Source organism: Haliotis rufescens, unplaced genomic scaffold (genome assembly GCF_023055435.1).
Source record: "Haliotis rufescens isolate VD_foot unplaced genomic scaffold, xgHalRufe1.0.p SCAF_1, whole genome shotgun sequence".
Classification (NCBI taxonomy): Eukaryota; Metazoa; Mollusca; class Gastropoda; order Lepetellida; family Haliotidae; genus Haliotis; species Haliotis rufescens.
The window spans coordinates 45,604,336-45,623,310 of record NW_025963779.1 but is presented as its reverse complement, the minus strand read 5'-3'; the positions used below and the strand labels follow the sequence as shown (position 1 = coordinate 45,623,310).

At 37.2% G+C, this 18,975-nt stretch overlaps 1 protein-coding gene across 5 annotated transcripts in view; it reads left to right on the top strand.

Annotated features, from left to right (window-relative positions):
- The window catches only part of LOC124136479 (small conductance calcium-activated potassium channel protein-like), a 444,627-nt gene that overhangs the window by 401,872 nt on the left and 23,780 nt on the right, over positions 1-18,975 (top strand). For 4 of the 5 annotated variants that reach the window (XM_046502402.2, XM_046502399.2, XM_046502401.2 and 1 more), the window contains one exon: positions 17,127-17,228. The exons of the other annotated variant lie outside the window; for it this stretch is intronic. In XM_046502402.2, coding sequence (XP_046358358.1) covers positions 17,127-17,228 — 102 coding nt within the window. The remainder of the gene's footprint in view (positions 1-17,126; positions 17,229-18,975) is intronic. 5 annotated transcript variants of the gene reach the window in all.

Sequence of the window (18,975 nt, the reverse complement as noted above, 5' to 3'; positions counted from 1 at the left end):
CTGGTCGGCGACATCTGAGGTTGTTGGATGGGAGACGTCGGATCACAGAGTCCCAACTAATGTGTCAATTATGTGTTCCTATGATCTGTCGAACACTTTCACTTGCAGTTAGGAACGGATGTCGCTGGTGTTGACGGGTAATCTGCCAATCTAGTTGAGGTGTGGTAACCCTAGGACGACCGCTCCGAGGAAGGTCATCTATGGTCTGTGTAGCATTGTATCGATGCAGGGGATGGTAAATTGTGGTTATGTTAACGTTGAAATGACGGGCAATATCTTGGACAGACTCTCCAGCTTCCAAACGTCCGATAGCCTGGTTTCTCTGAATTTGAGTTAGGCGTGGCATTGTTGACCTAGGAGTGGTAGGTCCAAAAATCGGCCACAGTTTTATACCCACTACAGTTCGTGACAGTTCGTGCGTTTTCGATTTCGCGAGAAATGGGGGCATGATACCCGCATATTCATTGAAATGGTGTGTTTTGGCGATTCCTTTTTTATGTTGCATTTTTACTCGGGGCTTCCAAAATGCAACCAAAAATATTGATAACACAGTCAGGCTTCACAACATGCTAAAACTCGTATCAATTTATGGTTCCATGTTTGTTACATATTTGCCTGAAAACCACTTGTGTTTCTTTTGCGTGTGAGTATACATAACTTTTGTGTTATTGAATAGTTTGTCTGGGAGATGGGTTCTTGTTACCTGAGTCTAGTATTTATCTAAAAGCTATAAATCTATTAAACTATGTAAACATAACTTTTGTCTTATTGAATAGTATGTCTGGGAGATGGGTTCTTGTTACCTTAGTCTGGTATCTATCTAAAAACTAACGGAAACTTCTAATATTTTGTACCTGCATTTTCCTTGGATCCATTTATTACTTGCTGTTCTATAATTATATGAAAATGTCTGTGTATATATAATACACCATGATAACATATAAAAGCACTTGCTGTGGATCTAATTATTACATGAAAACTTCGTAAAATGTTACATCATGATAGATCTGGCAACTGTAAACTTGGTGGAAATGTATTTATTTTCAGAAGTTGCTCTGTTTTTTGTTCTGCCGATAAGCTGATAGCATATTGCACCAAAAACTTATTTTCTGAACAAGGTTTGGTTTGTTTGTTTGTTTGTTGTTTAACACCGCACTCAGTTCTGAACAAGGACTCACTGATCTGAACAAGGACTCACTGAAGTTGACATATATTAAAAATACGAATTAAATTAAAGTTTTGTTGTTCTGCCTTTTCTGTGTGATGAGTTCTTCGACACACTTCTTAGGATAAAGTTGGAGCAAATGGGTTTCACTCATGAGGTGTTAAAAGGCATTCTGAAAGTGCAAGAAGAGCTACTAGCCAACCAGTCATGGATGTCTGCTCAGCTAGTGCTTTCCCCTATACTCCAAAAAGTCTCTGCTTCTTGTAATACAGGGACCGCTTCTGTGATCTGGTAGTAGAGCATCTGTCCAGAGAGCGGAAGGTCTGGGGTTCAATACCTGGCCACGTCATACAAAAAGATGTTAAAAGATGATACTTGTTGTTAAACTGTCTGGCACTCAGCATTAAGGGGCTAAAACAAGGACTAGTCGGCTTGTGATCTGTTTACTGTGTCTGAGTGGTAATTCATGTTAAAACTGTAGCATGGTGTCTCAGTGGGCTAGCACAATAAAATCGGCATTAGTCTGGACTAGTACAGGCAGCTACACACAAGCATCAAACCAAGCATCCTGGAGATCCATATCAATTGAGCAAGTAGTGGACAGCTGTCATTGGAGCTCACATAACGCCTTCAACAACTTCTTATCTCAGAGACCTGATCTTGAAGGCGTATATACACTGGGACCACTTGTGGCAGCCCAAATCTAAGGATTTGGCATCATTTGAGGTGTTGCAAGACTGAAGATGCTGTAAGAGAACTGAAAGAATCTGATAACTCTGATAAAAATCACAATAGAAACGGGGAAGACATTGGAAGTGACGTTATCACAAGGGCAGGTGACTTCATCCAGCCAGAAGTGACATCACTGAGAGCTGGGAGTGTTGACGTGGGTAATGTCTACTGAAAATCTGGAAAGTTTTGTGAACAGGAAAGTACTGTGAAAACAGCGAGTGACACACTCGCCATAGTTTCATGGCAGAGTTATTTTTGCACACAAATGATAAATAAAAGACACATAAGGAGACACCTTTTTAATTCTCTTTCACACATTGTCAAACCAGCGAGTATATGAGTAAGTAAATAATCCCTCAACCCCATGTTTCTCTAATTACGCATTGTCACTCAATGTCAACAGTCTAATTAGTCTAGGCTCACTTACCTGCCATAATTCGTTGTTTACATAACACTGAGTACTCCAGACATACTCCAGCCAGTTGATACTGTTAGATAAACACGTTTATCATGTAATAGGTAGGTTTCTCGGCAGGATAAAGCCAACGGATAAAAACGATATCTGTTGGGGTCATATGCGGATAGAGATGCAAATATCAAAAGTCAAGTAGGGACTACTTTCAGTGTTTATGAACAAACATGGCATCGCCCTTGTCATTCATCTGGATAAACTACAGGGATAATTGCTATCATTATCAAAAGAACAGTCTGATATACTGAAAATCAGTGTCTAACTGTGACGTAGCTAAGGCATAAAATATTTTGTTTTGGCAACTTTGGAGATATAAATTTCGAAACCATTTTGCGAAGGCACTAGGCCTAGCCAAGCGGGATCAGTAGCCATATCTGTGCTTGTAGACCTCTACAGCTTGAAACCTTTTCCACAAATTAAAATAGTTTGATTTGGCCGAAATATGTTTGAATTGCTACCTACTTTCGTTTTGACGCTGTGTGTGATCTGACTGCACTTCTAAACGTTATGACAGGACAGGCCGACAGTCAACAACATCTGAACGTGGCCGTGACGTCTCATAGACTAATGTAAGAGTAGCTTCCCTTTGACAATGGGCAGTTACTCTAGAAGACAGACCGATGGATTGCCGTGAAAGGCAAGTAAAAAGAATTGTTGTTTTGAGTATATGTTGCTTCGCCTCTGTATAAGAAACAGATTTCAGTTGAAACTATATTGGCTACTGTCGCTGTCCGACAGACACATCACTTACCCTGTGATGTAATAAATATTAATGCGCGCATTCCAGGAAATCTCGTAATGTTTCGGTAAGGTTTGTGAGAGAGGGAAAGCGATTTTCAAGCTAAGAATGACATTATATGATAAAGAGGTTTTCTCCAATAACAGGGCTTGATCTCCAATCGCCAGCAGAGGTTTATTCGTAGTGGTTTATTTTTATTTATGCAATCTGATTGGCTGGCTGAGATTGAAGAGCTGTGTCATTGCATTTTGAATGGCTGTCTAAAAATAACTGGTGGCACTTTTTTCGGATCGGGGATACCCAAGGTCGTCTAGTACAGGAAATTCCCAGCTGTCAAAACATTACCGTCGTGGCGATGTTGCCATCTCCGAAAGTTGGTGACCGAGAGAAAATTTGTCGGGGATGTGATATGTGGAGATGTATCAGAGAATTTTGGCTTCCCAGTGTACGAGATTCAGTTGCAGAATGAGAAGACGGTAACTGAAGCGAGATACCGCTTCAATATTAGGGGACCAGGTAAGCCATTCTGGTAGATTCTTTACAGGACGTTTTCAAGACTTATATTCAAGACTTATGAAACAGTTAATTAATTCTTGCAAAATTACTGATAAAATAGTGAAACATACCATATTGATTTTGGCATTTGTAAAAAATAACCATCAACCACATAAGAAATGTCACGTTATTTCAAAGTGTTGATCTGGAGCCAATCAATCGTTTGTGTAACCTAGCGTCAAAAACATATTTCATAGTTATATTAAAATAATCGAGACTTATATTTCATATTTTAAGAAAAATAACACCTAAAATAATTTATATCAAAAGACATACTCAATTGTAATGCATTAAACGATCAACCTTTCCCGGACCGAACATCTCATGACCAGGATATTTTGCAACTACAGCAGTCGTTTCCCCTTTCAACAGTTGGAGTTTATCCAGTTCAATATAATTCATTCATTTTGGCCTATAATTATTTGTTTGTTTGTTTTTTAACTTGAAGACTTAATTTATTTAAACATACCATTACAGGACAATTTAGAAACTCATTTTCATAAAAAAACATTACCGCATTTAAACTTGAATGTATTAAGCTTGAGTACCTAGATCAATGTATTTATATTTTTTCTTAGCTATTTTGATTTCTTATAGGGAGCAGACAAAATGACAAAGAGAAAGATGGTGGGCACCAATCAACCTTATTAGGTATTTTATTCAAAAGCAATATTCTTTTTTTATCAATAATGATTTACATTTATGCATCTTAAAATATATTTGGTATTTTGGATAGGATGAAATCATCTCAAAATTAATTTCATATTATCATTTTTAGGTAGAAACTCACTATCACAGTTAATTATTTTCAGAATTAACAGACAATACAGAGTATTAAAGACATGTAGAATTATGTTTGTCTCATGTATATTCTTTAAACCCAAGATTTTTTTTATTATTTACCATGTTTACTGAAAAATACATTTCTTAAATAATGCAACTGTTATATTAGAACCACAATGTGCATAGCTAGCTTAATTTTAATGATAATTATTCAGCATTTCCTGGCAATAAACTGGATATATGAAAAATGTATTTTTTCTGTATTTTTCTCCCATAACAACGTTTATAGTGGTTTATTTTTTTTCACACAATCTTATTGGCTGACTGAGAGTGGAAAGCTATGTCGCTATTTTAATCAGAGACCTTAAATTATTCTAATGTGTAATGTGTAAATTTTCAGAACTTGGTAAATAAAGAAAAACTCAAATTTATGGATGATGAAGAAACGACCAACAAGAGGTCATCTCATAACATTTACCATTAACCTCATTTCTCAACATAAGCAATGTCAAATTTTAATTTTAATACTTTTTACAAAAAGTTCATAGATGATCAGGTCACTAAAATATATATTTATAATGAGTCTTGTTTTCATGATGATAAAAAGAAGAACATGTTTATATTAATTACCTATGATCAGTAATTCTTAATTTCTAATCTGATAAAATAAAAAAAATAAAAAGTTTGGATGTAACTGAAGCAGTAAAATATAAACGTAATATTACAAGGGTACCCCAAATAATGTAAATATTTGCCGAACTATTGAAATGATAATTTATTGTTTACATATATCCTATGTATTTATGTTTCACACACAATAAAGTATTGTGCTTGTCAAATTCACATTGTGTCATTCACAGATATGGGAAAATTAGATAACTCATTTAGTAACATTTTTGGTGTTATGATGTTAAATATCATGGTTAAAAGAAAAATTGTCCACTGAATTAGTAAATATTTTCCTTTTTTTCATAATACAAACACATGTGCTCACCATGTTCAGGAACAAAACAAAGAAAATGTAAAAAAAGATGACATAATCATCATTTTACATATTGAATTATTCACTGTAAAGTTCCTTTTAAAGACGAAAATTTGTTTAAAAATATTACAATTTATTGATGGAGTTGAGATTACCTAGCAGTAATCACCTGATCAGTTGCCTGAGTTGGTATTTATAGAATCTTGCTTGATCAATCCTGCTGACAGTTCCTATGGCCCTGGTTTTTCACTAACAATAAGTTACAAAAAAGACAATATTTAATTTCCTCACATTTGGGTTTATTACATTAGTTTCTAACGGACAAATAAACGAATAACGTATATACATACACTCAAAAGGTGGTCCTATTTAGTGTTGCACATTGAGAATGATAGTCACGGCAAGAGGGATGCAAATAAAGTTATGAGCCGAGTAATCCAAAGCAATTAACAACGCCTGTGGTCTGATGTTGATTAATGAATAATTTCCACACTCGTATATGCAAGGGGCTGACGTATGGTTCTCAGTAGGAAGTGGCAACTTGGAGAAGACGGCTTGCGGTATATATATAGAATACTAAACGAGCTCCCGTGTAATACCAATTTTATGAAACGAGTGAATAGTTGTGGTATCTGACGAGCAAAAGCCATTTATAACGTTTTAAGAATTATACTGTCGAGTGTGAATAGGCTGACACCTACACGATCCACGGCATAATACAATTGAGTTTAACAGAATAATACTTCAAACACGTCAAAAGTTGAAACGTATGAATTTAATACCATACAAAGGTCCACCTTTAGAATTCAGCCGTCTGTTCCACAAAATTATCATAGCGTTAAGGTTATCGCAACTCACATCCTTTAACTTAGACCAACGACTGTCGTTGCGCTACAGTACGATTGCCTTGTGGAACGGGGCCTTGCACCTCAAAGTTTACAAACACGTCACAATACCCGATAACGTAATTTGTGGAACTGGGTTGCAAGATCCTTTGGCGAAACAATGCCATGTGACGTCAGCCTAGCAACAAGGTTGCTGGGGTCATCGAGTGTGCATAAGCTCCTCTCAGTGATCTATCATCTCCACAAGCAATGTCGTTGAATAAGCCAAGGGATGTTGAGAGCTTTCAATATTTGTTCTAGAAACCTGTTCCGAGAGTACATAAGCACGCGTTTTGGTATTACACAATGTGTAATACAGCTGTATGTTTATTAAACGGGTGATCTCTTGACGGGCAAGTAATAAACAGTTTTACTTTATACATGTAGATATATACATATGAAAGACACTATGTGCCAGGTCAGCACATAGTGGTAGTGGTTGTTGTCTAGGTTCCCCCGGAGCACCCAGCCTAACCCTAGCTAGGCTAAGGGTAAGACCTCTCTTTTTTTCTTCAATCTCTCTGGACCAAGGCTTATATAGCCAAGGTCACCTGACATTTAGTAAGTAATAAATATAAATGTAAACAGTAAATAATCAGTGACATACTTGTACATCTCGTTCAGGATGGCAGACGGTCGATGTACAAAAATCGGGATTAACAAATTAGGATTAGCATCTTATAAATAACAGCAATTAAGTGTTTCAAGGCATATAGATGTCATGGCTCCAGGATAATGAGCCTTTGCAATTAAATGTTCTTCAGACAATGGGTGTTGTAAATCAGTCGCTTTGACACCATCAACAAATATTAAATCGCATTAAAAATTCTCAAAACGTTACTCCCATCAACTTTTAATAGTTAACAATGAATGCTAACAAGTGGCTTGCCTGTCACAGGAAAACTCATGTGGGTTGTCTTTGCTAGATCCTTTTCACCTGTTTATGGTGCAGTTGTCTTACTGAGCATATTCGTGTTTGGGGATGGTAAATATCCTGTATTAGGAATAAACTCTATGTGTTTAGCTCGCAGGATATTTACCATCCCCAAACACACTCGTGTGATAACCTCTATTTCTCGAACCTCCCTTGACGTCTTCAATAGCACATGCATCTCTGGTTTTAAAAAAACTGACACTGAGTTGCCATGTCATTATGCTGCTTCCTACTTATAAAAAATAACAGTGCAAATGTATCTTTGATATTTGGTAATCTTAAAAGGGTGTCGCCAAACTTTCCAGATGCACTTAAGGCTAGTGTTAGCCACTCGCAATAATTTGAAGGCGCAAAACTCCATCTGCCTATGTGGGAGACTAGATGCCAGGTCCGACCCTTTCCTCTGGTGTATTCTGGCTGTGATGTAATAGAGGTTATGCATTTAAAGGAACTATCAAGCAATAGTTACTATTGTGTATAATTCTAAGAATACTACCACTACAGTGATCGCTCGCTATTGCGCTACCAATGGGGTCCAAATAATTGGTGGGCGTTATAGACGATGAGCCGTTTAACCGAAGCCGAGGCGGGGGAGCGCGCTCGGCAAATCTCAAATCATCAATAGGCCTATGTGTTTATCTCACGTCACGTCAAAATAGTATATATTTTTATGGACCTAGATCTACCTGTAATATCATTCATTTATTAAATCTGTCATATTTCACAATGTCTGAAATACGTATTCCATTCTAATTTATCATTTTTTATCAATAATTTAAAAAATTATTCACTTTTTCCCGCGATGTTATTGAAAATAAAATTCTCGGACACACATTTCGACAACGGGTCCGCATCGAACCTGTCAAAGAGCAAAATAAAGACTATTTTAAGCAAATCTTTAAATATATTATACAAAGTGATAAATAAAATCAACAAAAATATATCTAAAAGTATTCAAACTTACATCTAAGTTATTATTTCCATCGTTTCGTGCGATCGCGTGTAATGTAAGTCAAATGACATCTCGGCTTTCGTCGCCTTGAATTCTCGGCTCGGACACAACGTTTAATGCAAAAATATATGCATGAAAATCTTTGTCACAGCTCGTAACCTAGCACGATACATTCACGAAGTTCCATATTTTTAATATATATCGTGATTTCCTGCTTAAAACGTTCAGAATAACACGATTTAACAAAAAATCTTTCGCTAACTTCTGAAATTTATCAAACACGAGCTTTGTAACACAGCTTGATTGGCTGCCTGAGGTCACGTGCTCAAAATTGACCAATCACGAAACTTGTAGCAGATTTCGGCAAGAAAGCGTCATTAGAAACAAATTTTAATCCAATGAAATCGCTTGTTATAACTACGGGGAAAAAACAGGCGATGTTACGAAAGCGCGATTACGAAATGAATGACCGCCGTGTTGTGACAGCAACTACATGTGTGTGACAGTTTAGCCTTAAATTGGATTGCCCACTAATTAAGAATATAAACTTCACTTGTGGTTCTCTTTTATTGCATGCATGCGCTTCTAAGATCAAAGGATGTATAGTGTGAAAAGTTAACTAGTAGAACAATCGTATTTCCGGGACCTGCCGCGGATGTTTTCAAACAGATTATTAGAACTCCATTCAGCGATAAACCGTTGATTATGCAATGAGAAGCGTTATGTGCAAATAAACAACGAACAACAATACAATCATGTCTGTGTAAAACTCTCAGTATTAAAAGTGTACATAAATTTTGGGAGCCATGCGTTACCGCGCGTAATAACCGAAGTAGCGCTTTATCGAAGAGCGCAATAGCGAGCGATCACTGTATTATATCAGTAGTCCCTTCCACCTCCCCAATATATCTGCATCTAGCATGTAGGATTGTTGGAATGAAGTGATGGCTTCCCAAATGTCACAACCTTTTATAATTCAAGATGTAAGTGCATCAGTAATTGTGTTCACATCTCCTGGTGGGAATAATAAATCACTATCAATATTCAACAAGTCGTGTTTAAACCATCTAGATCTGCTATGGAATAATAATTTACTTTTCGTTTAAATGAATGACATTTGGGGATTATTTCTTTTATGGTTACGAAAACTGGACAGTGGTCACTACAAACTGGATCAAGTACACTTGAGTCCCGAACACTATCAAGGTCTGTCACAAAAAGTAAATCTATCAGTGTACAGGTACTGGAATGTTGGGTGATCCTCGTAGGTTCTCTAATAATTTGTGAAAGTCCAAAAATCATTTGCAAATATCAAATTTTTGGATTATTTTTTTTAAGTATGTCTTTGTTAAAATCTCTTGCAAATACAGTGTATATATTCATATCCACTGCGTTCCCTGTGGATTGATCAATTAGTTCCCAATACGCTTCGTTCTTATCTGCATGAGTTTTGCATTTAACATGTACCCATATCGTCTCTAGACCAACTATAAGAAGCTGATGCATATATTTGACATACAGATATCTCTAACATAAAAAGCTACACCACCCCCTCACAATGACCTGTCTTTCCTAAATGGAATCTTGAAACCAGGAATAATTATCTCGCTGTCATGTATACCTGTGTGTAACCATGTTTCAGATACGCAAATTATATCTGTTCATAAGTTCAACTTTAAGGATATCTAGTTTATGTTTAATACTACATATGTTCAGATGAATAATCTTTAAATCTGGGCCTATTCAGTCACTTTGAGTCACTGCAGTGAAAAACAAGTTTGAAATAGGAGAAAAGAAAAGACGTCACTCGTAATGTTAAAAAGACGGTTTACCATATTGCAATACGATAAACTACAGGATATCCTGTATGACTGGGTTACAGAGCAACGACACTGTGGGTACATGGTAACCAGAAATATGATTCCACATCAGGCGCTGACCAATAACAAGGCCAAGAAGACGGAGTTTGATCTACACTCGACTTTCAAGGTGTTCATCACCAAACTGGTGTTCAAGATTCACGGTGTTCACAGTACATTGGGGCCAGGTTCCATCCAGCGCACAGGGGTATTCTTGGACCCCTGGTGGACTATTATGTGACACTACAAATGATGATAGTAGAAGCTGTCAATTATTCCTTTTGATCTCAACTATGGTGAATGTCATGTCTGGGGTTATTGACATCTCTCCAAGATCTCATGTACTTCAACTCCATCCTCTGCAAACTTGGTTTATCTCAACACAAGATCCCTCGATCTCGATACCCTGGTACGACCGTCATCATACCTGTTGGTTGAGTTGTGTTGGTGGATGGAAAGTGTTATGTGGCAGTATATTTTATTGTTTAACAATGACTGTTACTGTGTTACATTGTTTCTGTTGAGATTTGGTTGCATTGTGTTTAGACAGTGATCAGTTGTCAGGAAGTTACTATACAGTCAAGTCCCGTTCATCCAACATGGCTGGGTGCATATGATTATGTCAGATTAACGAGTATGTCGGATAAATGAAATTAAGTAGTATCAATATTCGTGATCGAAAATCGGACAATTACACGATAGATAACGGTACAAATACATGATAAAAAAATTAAAATGTTATATTAATATTGTTATGTTACAATTGTTACAGACTATGAAATACTGTCAAAATACTTTAAAAGGCATAGTCTGGAATGGAAGGTTGTTCTGACGCGACCTGTAATTGGATGTCCTCGGCAATAGCGAGAACTTGTATTTTTTATTTAAAGCATTAATTGTTTATTGTAAAGCAAGTTTATCTCTACAGCCGTTGTAATATGCAGCTACCAGCTGACTCGTCTCGCATCAAAACACTGGCTGTGTACTCACGGGCAGATGACCATGGGGTAGGCTGATCATTGTGTCGGATTAACAAGACTGATTAATGAGTGATTTTGGTAATTCGCTGCAAATTAGGTGTGTCAGAATGCGAGACTGTAGGATTAATGGGTCTAAATAGCACTGATTTAATCGGCTTCCATCATTAGTGTTGGATAAAGCTGATTGTCAGATTAACGAGACTTGACTGTATTTAGACACTAGTGTTGTGATAAACTTCCAGTCCAGTAAACTGCGGACAGTGATGTTGTGAGGGCACTATGTAAGGGGACAAGAGCGTATCTCTTATGCATTTTCATAGCTTTGGAACCAGCTTTCATGGGAGGATCATTCATCATCCCTGATTCCCTGTCTAGCCCATCTCGGAAGCTTGACCACTGTCGCTGCTGGGGGAATATGTATTATTATCACTAACTTTTGCTATCACCACTGTATTTTGTACGTCCAGATTTGTGGGTTTATAACTTGTTTCAATTTGTGAATCGACACAAAATTCAGCACCCATCCAGTTCAAAATTGACTTATGAGACCGAGAAATACAAGTCCCAGTTTACTTGGTATTAAACAAGAAAAAGTGATCTTGTTGACACATTATCAAAATATGGTGTATTTGAACAGATATAGCACAGTTTGTGGTGTTTATGAAGGTGAAGGAGTGGTATACCCACCAACATTCTCAAAAGATAACATTTATCATAATCCCTGCTCTACAACAGCAACATATCAACTTTATGGTACCAACATTTCACTATTGCATCAGCATTCAACAGCTGAAGAGGAAGGAACATCACATGTTGTTCTTTTGGCTGAAGAAAACACACAAACAAGGAAAAACATTTCCAAACAGCCCAAAGTATATACTAATGTACCCCCATTCTCTTTTAGCAAGATGGGTAATTATGTGCCTCAATTAATGTGGTAAAAAAGGGTATAGAGCATTTGAATCCTGGTTAGATGCATTTGCTTGCCTTAGATGAACCACTATACACAATTGCTAAATCAATCCAGTGGAACTGTCCTAAATTATATGATGAATTTCCTTATCATGTTTGGTAGGTTTGCATATTGAAATAGTTGCTTTCAGGGTTCTCAGAAACTGTCCCGAAAGAAGTAGATGGAAAACTGCAGTCTGTGCTGCTGGAATCGCCTCAGGCAGATCTGCTGATTCCTCCCATCTTACTACAACATCAGACATATCATATATGCGATATAAGGAAACAGAAGCCACCACAGAAGATCCTTTCAGAAACTGGTGTGCAATGAAGTAAGCTGCTCAGCCCGTTTCATTACTGGTCCCTTGTTCTTGAACAAAAACTTTGCATATGGTGCCTGGTGGGTGTAATTCAAAAAGCAGATTTCCCAAAGTTTGCAGCATCACTTGTCATATTAATGGCTTGCATTTCACAGATATGTCCCTCTTACAGTAGAGCACGAGCACCGCTGTACCTTGAATATTGTTCCATAGGAATCGTGACACTTAAGACTAAACAGACATTCTCTTGTGTTGCACAAGCTGGGTCAGACACATGAACAATTCAATAGCCGTATGAATGGAGATGGAGGTGCAGTTGGATTGACTGAAACAGCCGAGAGTTTTCTTCTAGAGGCCCACGGAATTCAAAGACATTGTCACTTTTTCATGCCTATTTCCTGAAGTCACCAATGCTTTCCCATCATCAGCAGATATCTCTGACAACACAATGCAGATTCTTGAGCGGTTTGTCGTTCTCACTGATTTATTTGGAAGGTCAATGAAAGGCAAAATCTCTGTTCATGAAGATCTCAGACAATTGACATTTCAACCCAAAGAGGCAGCTCTGAGACAGCACCAATGCATATATGGGGACAGGTGCTTGAAAAAGGTCCCACACTACAGAATGTTGTAGTCAGGGGTTGGGAGAGGACATGCAGTAATTTTATAGATACCCAACACTTGATCAGGCACAAAGAAGTGTTATAAACTAACACTACACCTGTAAGGAGTCTTGCAAACCTTTGTAATCTTTACACTTTAGTACAGTGCTATGTGATACTTTGAAGGAAAGTGTTCACTGTAAGTGAATTATAGAACCGTAAACACATACATTGATCCGATATTCATGGTCCTACTTAAGTAGGAAGTAAGTTGATGTCATAGGTTCATGGTAATAATGTCAATAATACTTTTACATACATTCCTGTTATAAGATATGAATCCATTCCCAGATGAGGTCTTTTGGGGTGATCTAATAAACTAGGTAGAACATTTCTCACATTTCACATCAAAACTTATCAACTTATCCTTAGCCCAAAGATATCAAATGATATCTATATCTGCTGTAGAAATAGACAATTTCTGAAAACTGAAACATCTTGGATTTTCGTCATCACCAGGGAGCGCTGCATACCAGATTTGAATTGTATAAAGCATTGTTTCAATTGATCCTGAAAAAGATATTGTGATAAATTGAATGAATTGACCAGATAATTATGATAAATGAGTATAGATTGAAGTCATTAGAGATTTCAATCATTTTGGCGGTAATCTTGGACTTTCATCACTAGGTTTAAATTATATACAGGATTGTTGTGATTACTCCTAAATACATTACAATGATAATTTTATAAAATTGGCCAGATATCTATGTTGTGATGAGTATAGATTGATATCATTAGAGATTTCAGCCATGCTGGCAGATTTTCTACCACCAGGGGGCACTGCAAACTATATTTGAATCATATACAGCTCTGCTCCAATTCATTCCGCATGCATTACTATGGATATACATGTATGTATAAATGGATCAGATAAGTTTGATATTGTGAGTATATATTGATACCATTAGAGAGTTCAGCCATGTTGGCGGCCATCTTTTCTACCACCAGGGGGCTCTGCTGAGATGGATCCATATCCAACATGTTTCGGAATGGTTCAATGTATAAGTGTGCCAAGTTTGCTGCTTTCAACCCAAAGTGCACAATTTTAGCCTTAACTGCCCCACTAGTGATGTCACCAGTTGCAAATCATTTTCAAAATTTGGAACAAATGTACTCTTATGGTATCAGAGTAGGATACCCAATATTGCATTTTTGGCTAAGCTTCATGGGACAACGCTTGGATGTATGCTCAGGATTTGGCTTGTCATCTTATGTGTTATTCACCGACCTACAAAAGATGCAGTCAGGTTGGAAGATGATGGGCTCACAGGAAGCCAGCTAGTTCCATAGATTCTGTTTCAGGTTGTTTCAAGCAGTCAAGGTTCACTGTAAAACGCTGATAACATTCTCTGTGATATCCATGGACTTCCAGCAGGCTTGCACATGACACTTCCAATTGATTCTGCGATTCTGGAGGTTCTGCAATCCTTCTACCCTTGATCTCTCCTTCAGCTTTCCATCTTCTCATCAGGATCTTTGGCTTTGCTCAGAAGTTGTGTTGGGCCATACTTCAAGCCAGGTACATCTATGATGCACACCTGGCTCTGGATCATTGATCAGACTTCATTGGTGGCTCAGTCACTTTGCAGAGTTGCATCCCTTGGGCACGCCAGAAACCTATGATTGTGGTTTTGAATCCTGGTTATGTTTCGAGGTTCGACAGCACCATACTTGTGCTCATTGGTTTCAACAAAGTGGTAAACATCTGATACCTGCATTACTTCAGGCTGTATCACATAAAGCAATAATGTTCAAAGCGGCGTTACACCCAACTCACTCTCTGTCATAGTTCATATTAAAATCATCTGAGAGAATATGCTTTTCAAATGTTAATGGCTCCTTGTTAGAAGCATCCTTCTCAACCTCGACAATGGGTACATCTCTCCAGTACAATCAACAGTTGACTTCCACTTCCTATCTCTGCCCCTGACTGCTTTTTTGTCATAGCCCTTAAAGGTGGGGAGGAGAAAAGGTTCATATTTGGCGACATGTTTTTTTCATCCTGTCGGTCCACCAGGCTTTGAGTCTCTTGTGGCAAAAAAAACATATGGTGCAAATGTGCTAAGTGGCGCCTTGTCCATGCTTCCGTGTCGAATCGGTGGCATTACTGTCTCCCATCTGGTAGGAAAGGACCCTGAGCAACTGTAGCACCAGGTGTTGGCCTTGTCCTTGAGTCTATTTGATTGTTCAGGTTGGGTGGACAAGTCTGAACGTACTTGCGGGGCTTCGGTTGAAGCCGTGAAGGGTTAAGCGATTTGTGCCCCATTTGAAGCACTCCTCAGACTGCTTCTCCCTATACTCTTTGGCATATGCAAGAACACTTTGCTAGTAAGGTGAAAAATATCAGAACCATATTTGAAATATATCCTGAATTTCTTCACTGACAATTCCAACATTATTCATCATGTGTGTAAGAATTTTCATTGAAGCATATTCCAACTGTTCAATGCTTACTCTCTTCTCTCTCCGCCCTCCAATTATCAAAATTGATCCATTTCCCATTTCAAACTGCTCCTGATCATTAGTGCTATTCCATAGGAAATGTGAAATTATCAGTGGTTTGTTAGTTTATTGGACATGTGAGCCTATAATAGCATAGGCTGTAGGCGTACTGTGTGCCAGTATACCTTGTAAATTTGCAGTAATGGAAATGTGGGAAAGGAGACTGTGCTGGAACTGATGCTAAAACCTGTTCTAGTTCCTTTTTTATTTTTGCTTTTTCAGCTTCGATCTCTTGAAGCAAAATCTCCCTTTTTGTTTTAAGTCGGAGTACATGCACTGTTGATGGGACCTTCAATCCCATGGCACTAGTTTTCAGTTCTTTTTCTCAAGAACCATAAGGCTTAGAAAATTGAATGAAAAACTATAAACTTAAAACTACAAGGGCTACAAGAAGATTCAAATTTCATCAAGGCATGATAAATGACATTCAACTTTGTTGCTATTATAAAATTCTCCATTTTCTTAGTACTTTGTTATCTTAAATTGCTAATACTCAGAATAGATGTTTGTCTCCACATTAAGGTTTATGTTCTATAAAATCAGCAAATAATTATTTATTTCTTAGTTCACTTTAACAAAGTCACTGTAAACTTGACACGTCCAGAGGTTTAATAAGATAATTTTAATTACTGGTTACTGCACCTGTTTTATTTCACCTTGGCATTAGACTGTCGTCCTTTTAATGGAAATTCCATTTTCCAGATGGTGCATATCAACAGCTTTTGCATGCTTGGATCAGTATTTTTTCATTCTGACATTTTGTGGAAATACTTGATTTGATATCTATTAAACATTAGGGGATTATTTATGAAAAGTAATTATTTACAGAGATATAACTCAAGTGGAGTACAGGTCCAAATGAGCAGATAGGTGGTCTTGTGATATGGCATGTTGTTACTGGTAGGTTTATAGTGTAGGAATCATTGAGGAGTCGGCTGACTTTGGCTAGATATTTTCAAAGGGATGGAAGTCTGGGGGTCAGTGTAATTTTCTTTGGAATATTTATCAAAATCTTATGGTATATAGGGATTTGTCTTATCAAATTTCAGGTTACTTATTGAATACTTATCAGAACAATGTCAATCGATTTTGACCAACAGCGTCACATGTTCTATCTTGCTTTGTATTGTGATATCTTACAACTTCAACCATTGACATTCATATACTATGATGGGTGCCAGTTGAGTCATGGCATTCATGATGAATGTTTTAAGTTTGGCCTCCGATATAGCCAGTTGTGTATGTGCCAATGTTGAATGAAAAGAATATGCTGTGAAGCTGTCTGTTGTGTAGAAATGTTTGTTATTTCTTTTACTTGTTGTTTACCTTTGTATGACCTATAACAGAATATTTCAGAAAAATTAATGAGCTGCACAGCTAGACCTTTTGGGTTATGCTGTGGCATTGAGGTTGAAAGAAATGTTTCTTTTTTTGTATGCATTGGAAATAAATCTGTTTCGTTAAATTCTGTGTCGAAAAAATAAATTTAAGGCTAATTGTCATTTGATTTAATGTTTATAAGATTAATTTGGACAAAAGGTGGAGACTGAATAATATGGTCAGTACAAGTGAGTTACAGATCCTCTGGCTCTGCTTTCTGAATTTCTGAATATAGTTACAGCCATCTAATTTATCAATTTTTATCACTCAGACACAGACACACATCCAGGACTTGGTAGCAGACATGCACAGCAATCAGGGAACTCTAGAAAAACGTGTGAACAAGATTGAAGAAAAGTTAGCCTCAATGCAGGTAGGTTATGGATTTTTTATTCACCTGAACTGAATGGCTGACACAATTCCAATATGAGCTTAAACACGTCTGTCATTGCAGTCATTTTCTGTAATTAGTTCATCAAAACTGAAAAGCATGGTGAGCAGAACAGCAACAGTTAGCTGGGTACTCAGGTATTAGTCGAGTATGATAACAACTATAGTAGTAAATTTATACTTAAGTACTCTGTAGTAATCCCCCATGTTCAGTTAAATTATCTCCCCACTGTAGCAATTGTGGACAACTACTGCCCCAATGTGTTGCAAATCTTCAAACTATCTGAATATAGTGCAATAACTAAATGCACAATTTGCTCCATTCATTCTCTTTTAAGGGTGGCACTGCATGCTCTATCCTCCATGTCAATTAAGTGTTAGCAGCAAGACTCCATCAATGCTTCTTGGCTTTACCAAAAGGGTTGATTCTACTAACTATATTGAGTTGAATAGATTTATAATTTGGTTTAAAAGGTTCTCATCTGGAATCAGCTGTGATGCATCAAAATAGTAAACAAAACTTAAAATACATTTGATCTTTGAAAACAAGTATGGAAGACAAAGGTGACATATTTCCAAATACTGGTTAAATGTACATTGTCATGATAAAATTCCCCAAATTGCCTTTTCTGTTATTTTGGTATTTCAATAAATATACTAAACTTTTGTCTGTTAATGTTTCAGGATCGTTTTTCCTTAGCTGGAAGGTTTTATTCAGCCTCAAACTATTATTGACAAACACATTAATTATCGACTAAAAGTGTGAGTTCCTAAGAAAGAGTACAAGAGGTGAAAGAAATATTTTCAACACTATTGGCTGTTAAACAAAAATCAAACAATAGTTATAATTGTTAATAATTCTATGAATACTACCTCTATTACATCATAGCCATAAATCCTGTATTTTGGCTGCAGACACAACTAAATCTTCAGATTTTCAACAGAAGTCCTCTTCACTGTCAACTACACACAACTAGTTGTTCCCCTAATAGCACAAGAAATAAACTGATTTAATTGACATCAGACTGTATGATTCATATCATTTCTATTCACCTCCAGCTGCTGAAGCCAGGTCACTGGAGGTTCTTCTGTCGTGGTGAGGCAGGGTATTATACATAGCCTTGTTCCTCTTAATACGCCACGTCAAGCTGTTGCTGTTCGGTTAACTTTAAACTTTGTTTTCACATTATGTTCTCTATATGTACCTCCATCTTCCCCTCTTCAAATAACTGATCTTCAAGCCCAATATGACCTGCTCCCCAAGCCCTGTATCATCATGGGAGATCTCAATGGGCATAATCCACTTTGGAGTAGTACTGCTACAAACAGTAAAGGGAAGGTATCAGAAGACTTTATTTCGAACAATGACTTATGCATTTTTAAATATAACTCCCGGTACAGACACATATTAATCTCTTGATCTATCACTTACCAACTCTGAACATCTAAATGAATTTGATTGGTCAGTCCACGACGACCTCTGTGGCAGTGACCATTTCCCTACTATTCTTCAAACCATAACTCCATCTGATGTTCCTCCATCATCAAGTCTGAACACGTCTTTGTTCAAATTACTTTGGAAAAACAAGTTACATCCTGATCGTTTTATTGATTTTCCTGATTCAATGCAAATATTTTCTGATGAACTAAATAAAATTGCTGATGAATGTATTCTGAAGTCTTCTGCCAAACCACACATCCGTAAACATGGTTTAATGACACTTGCAAGC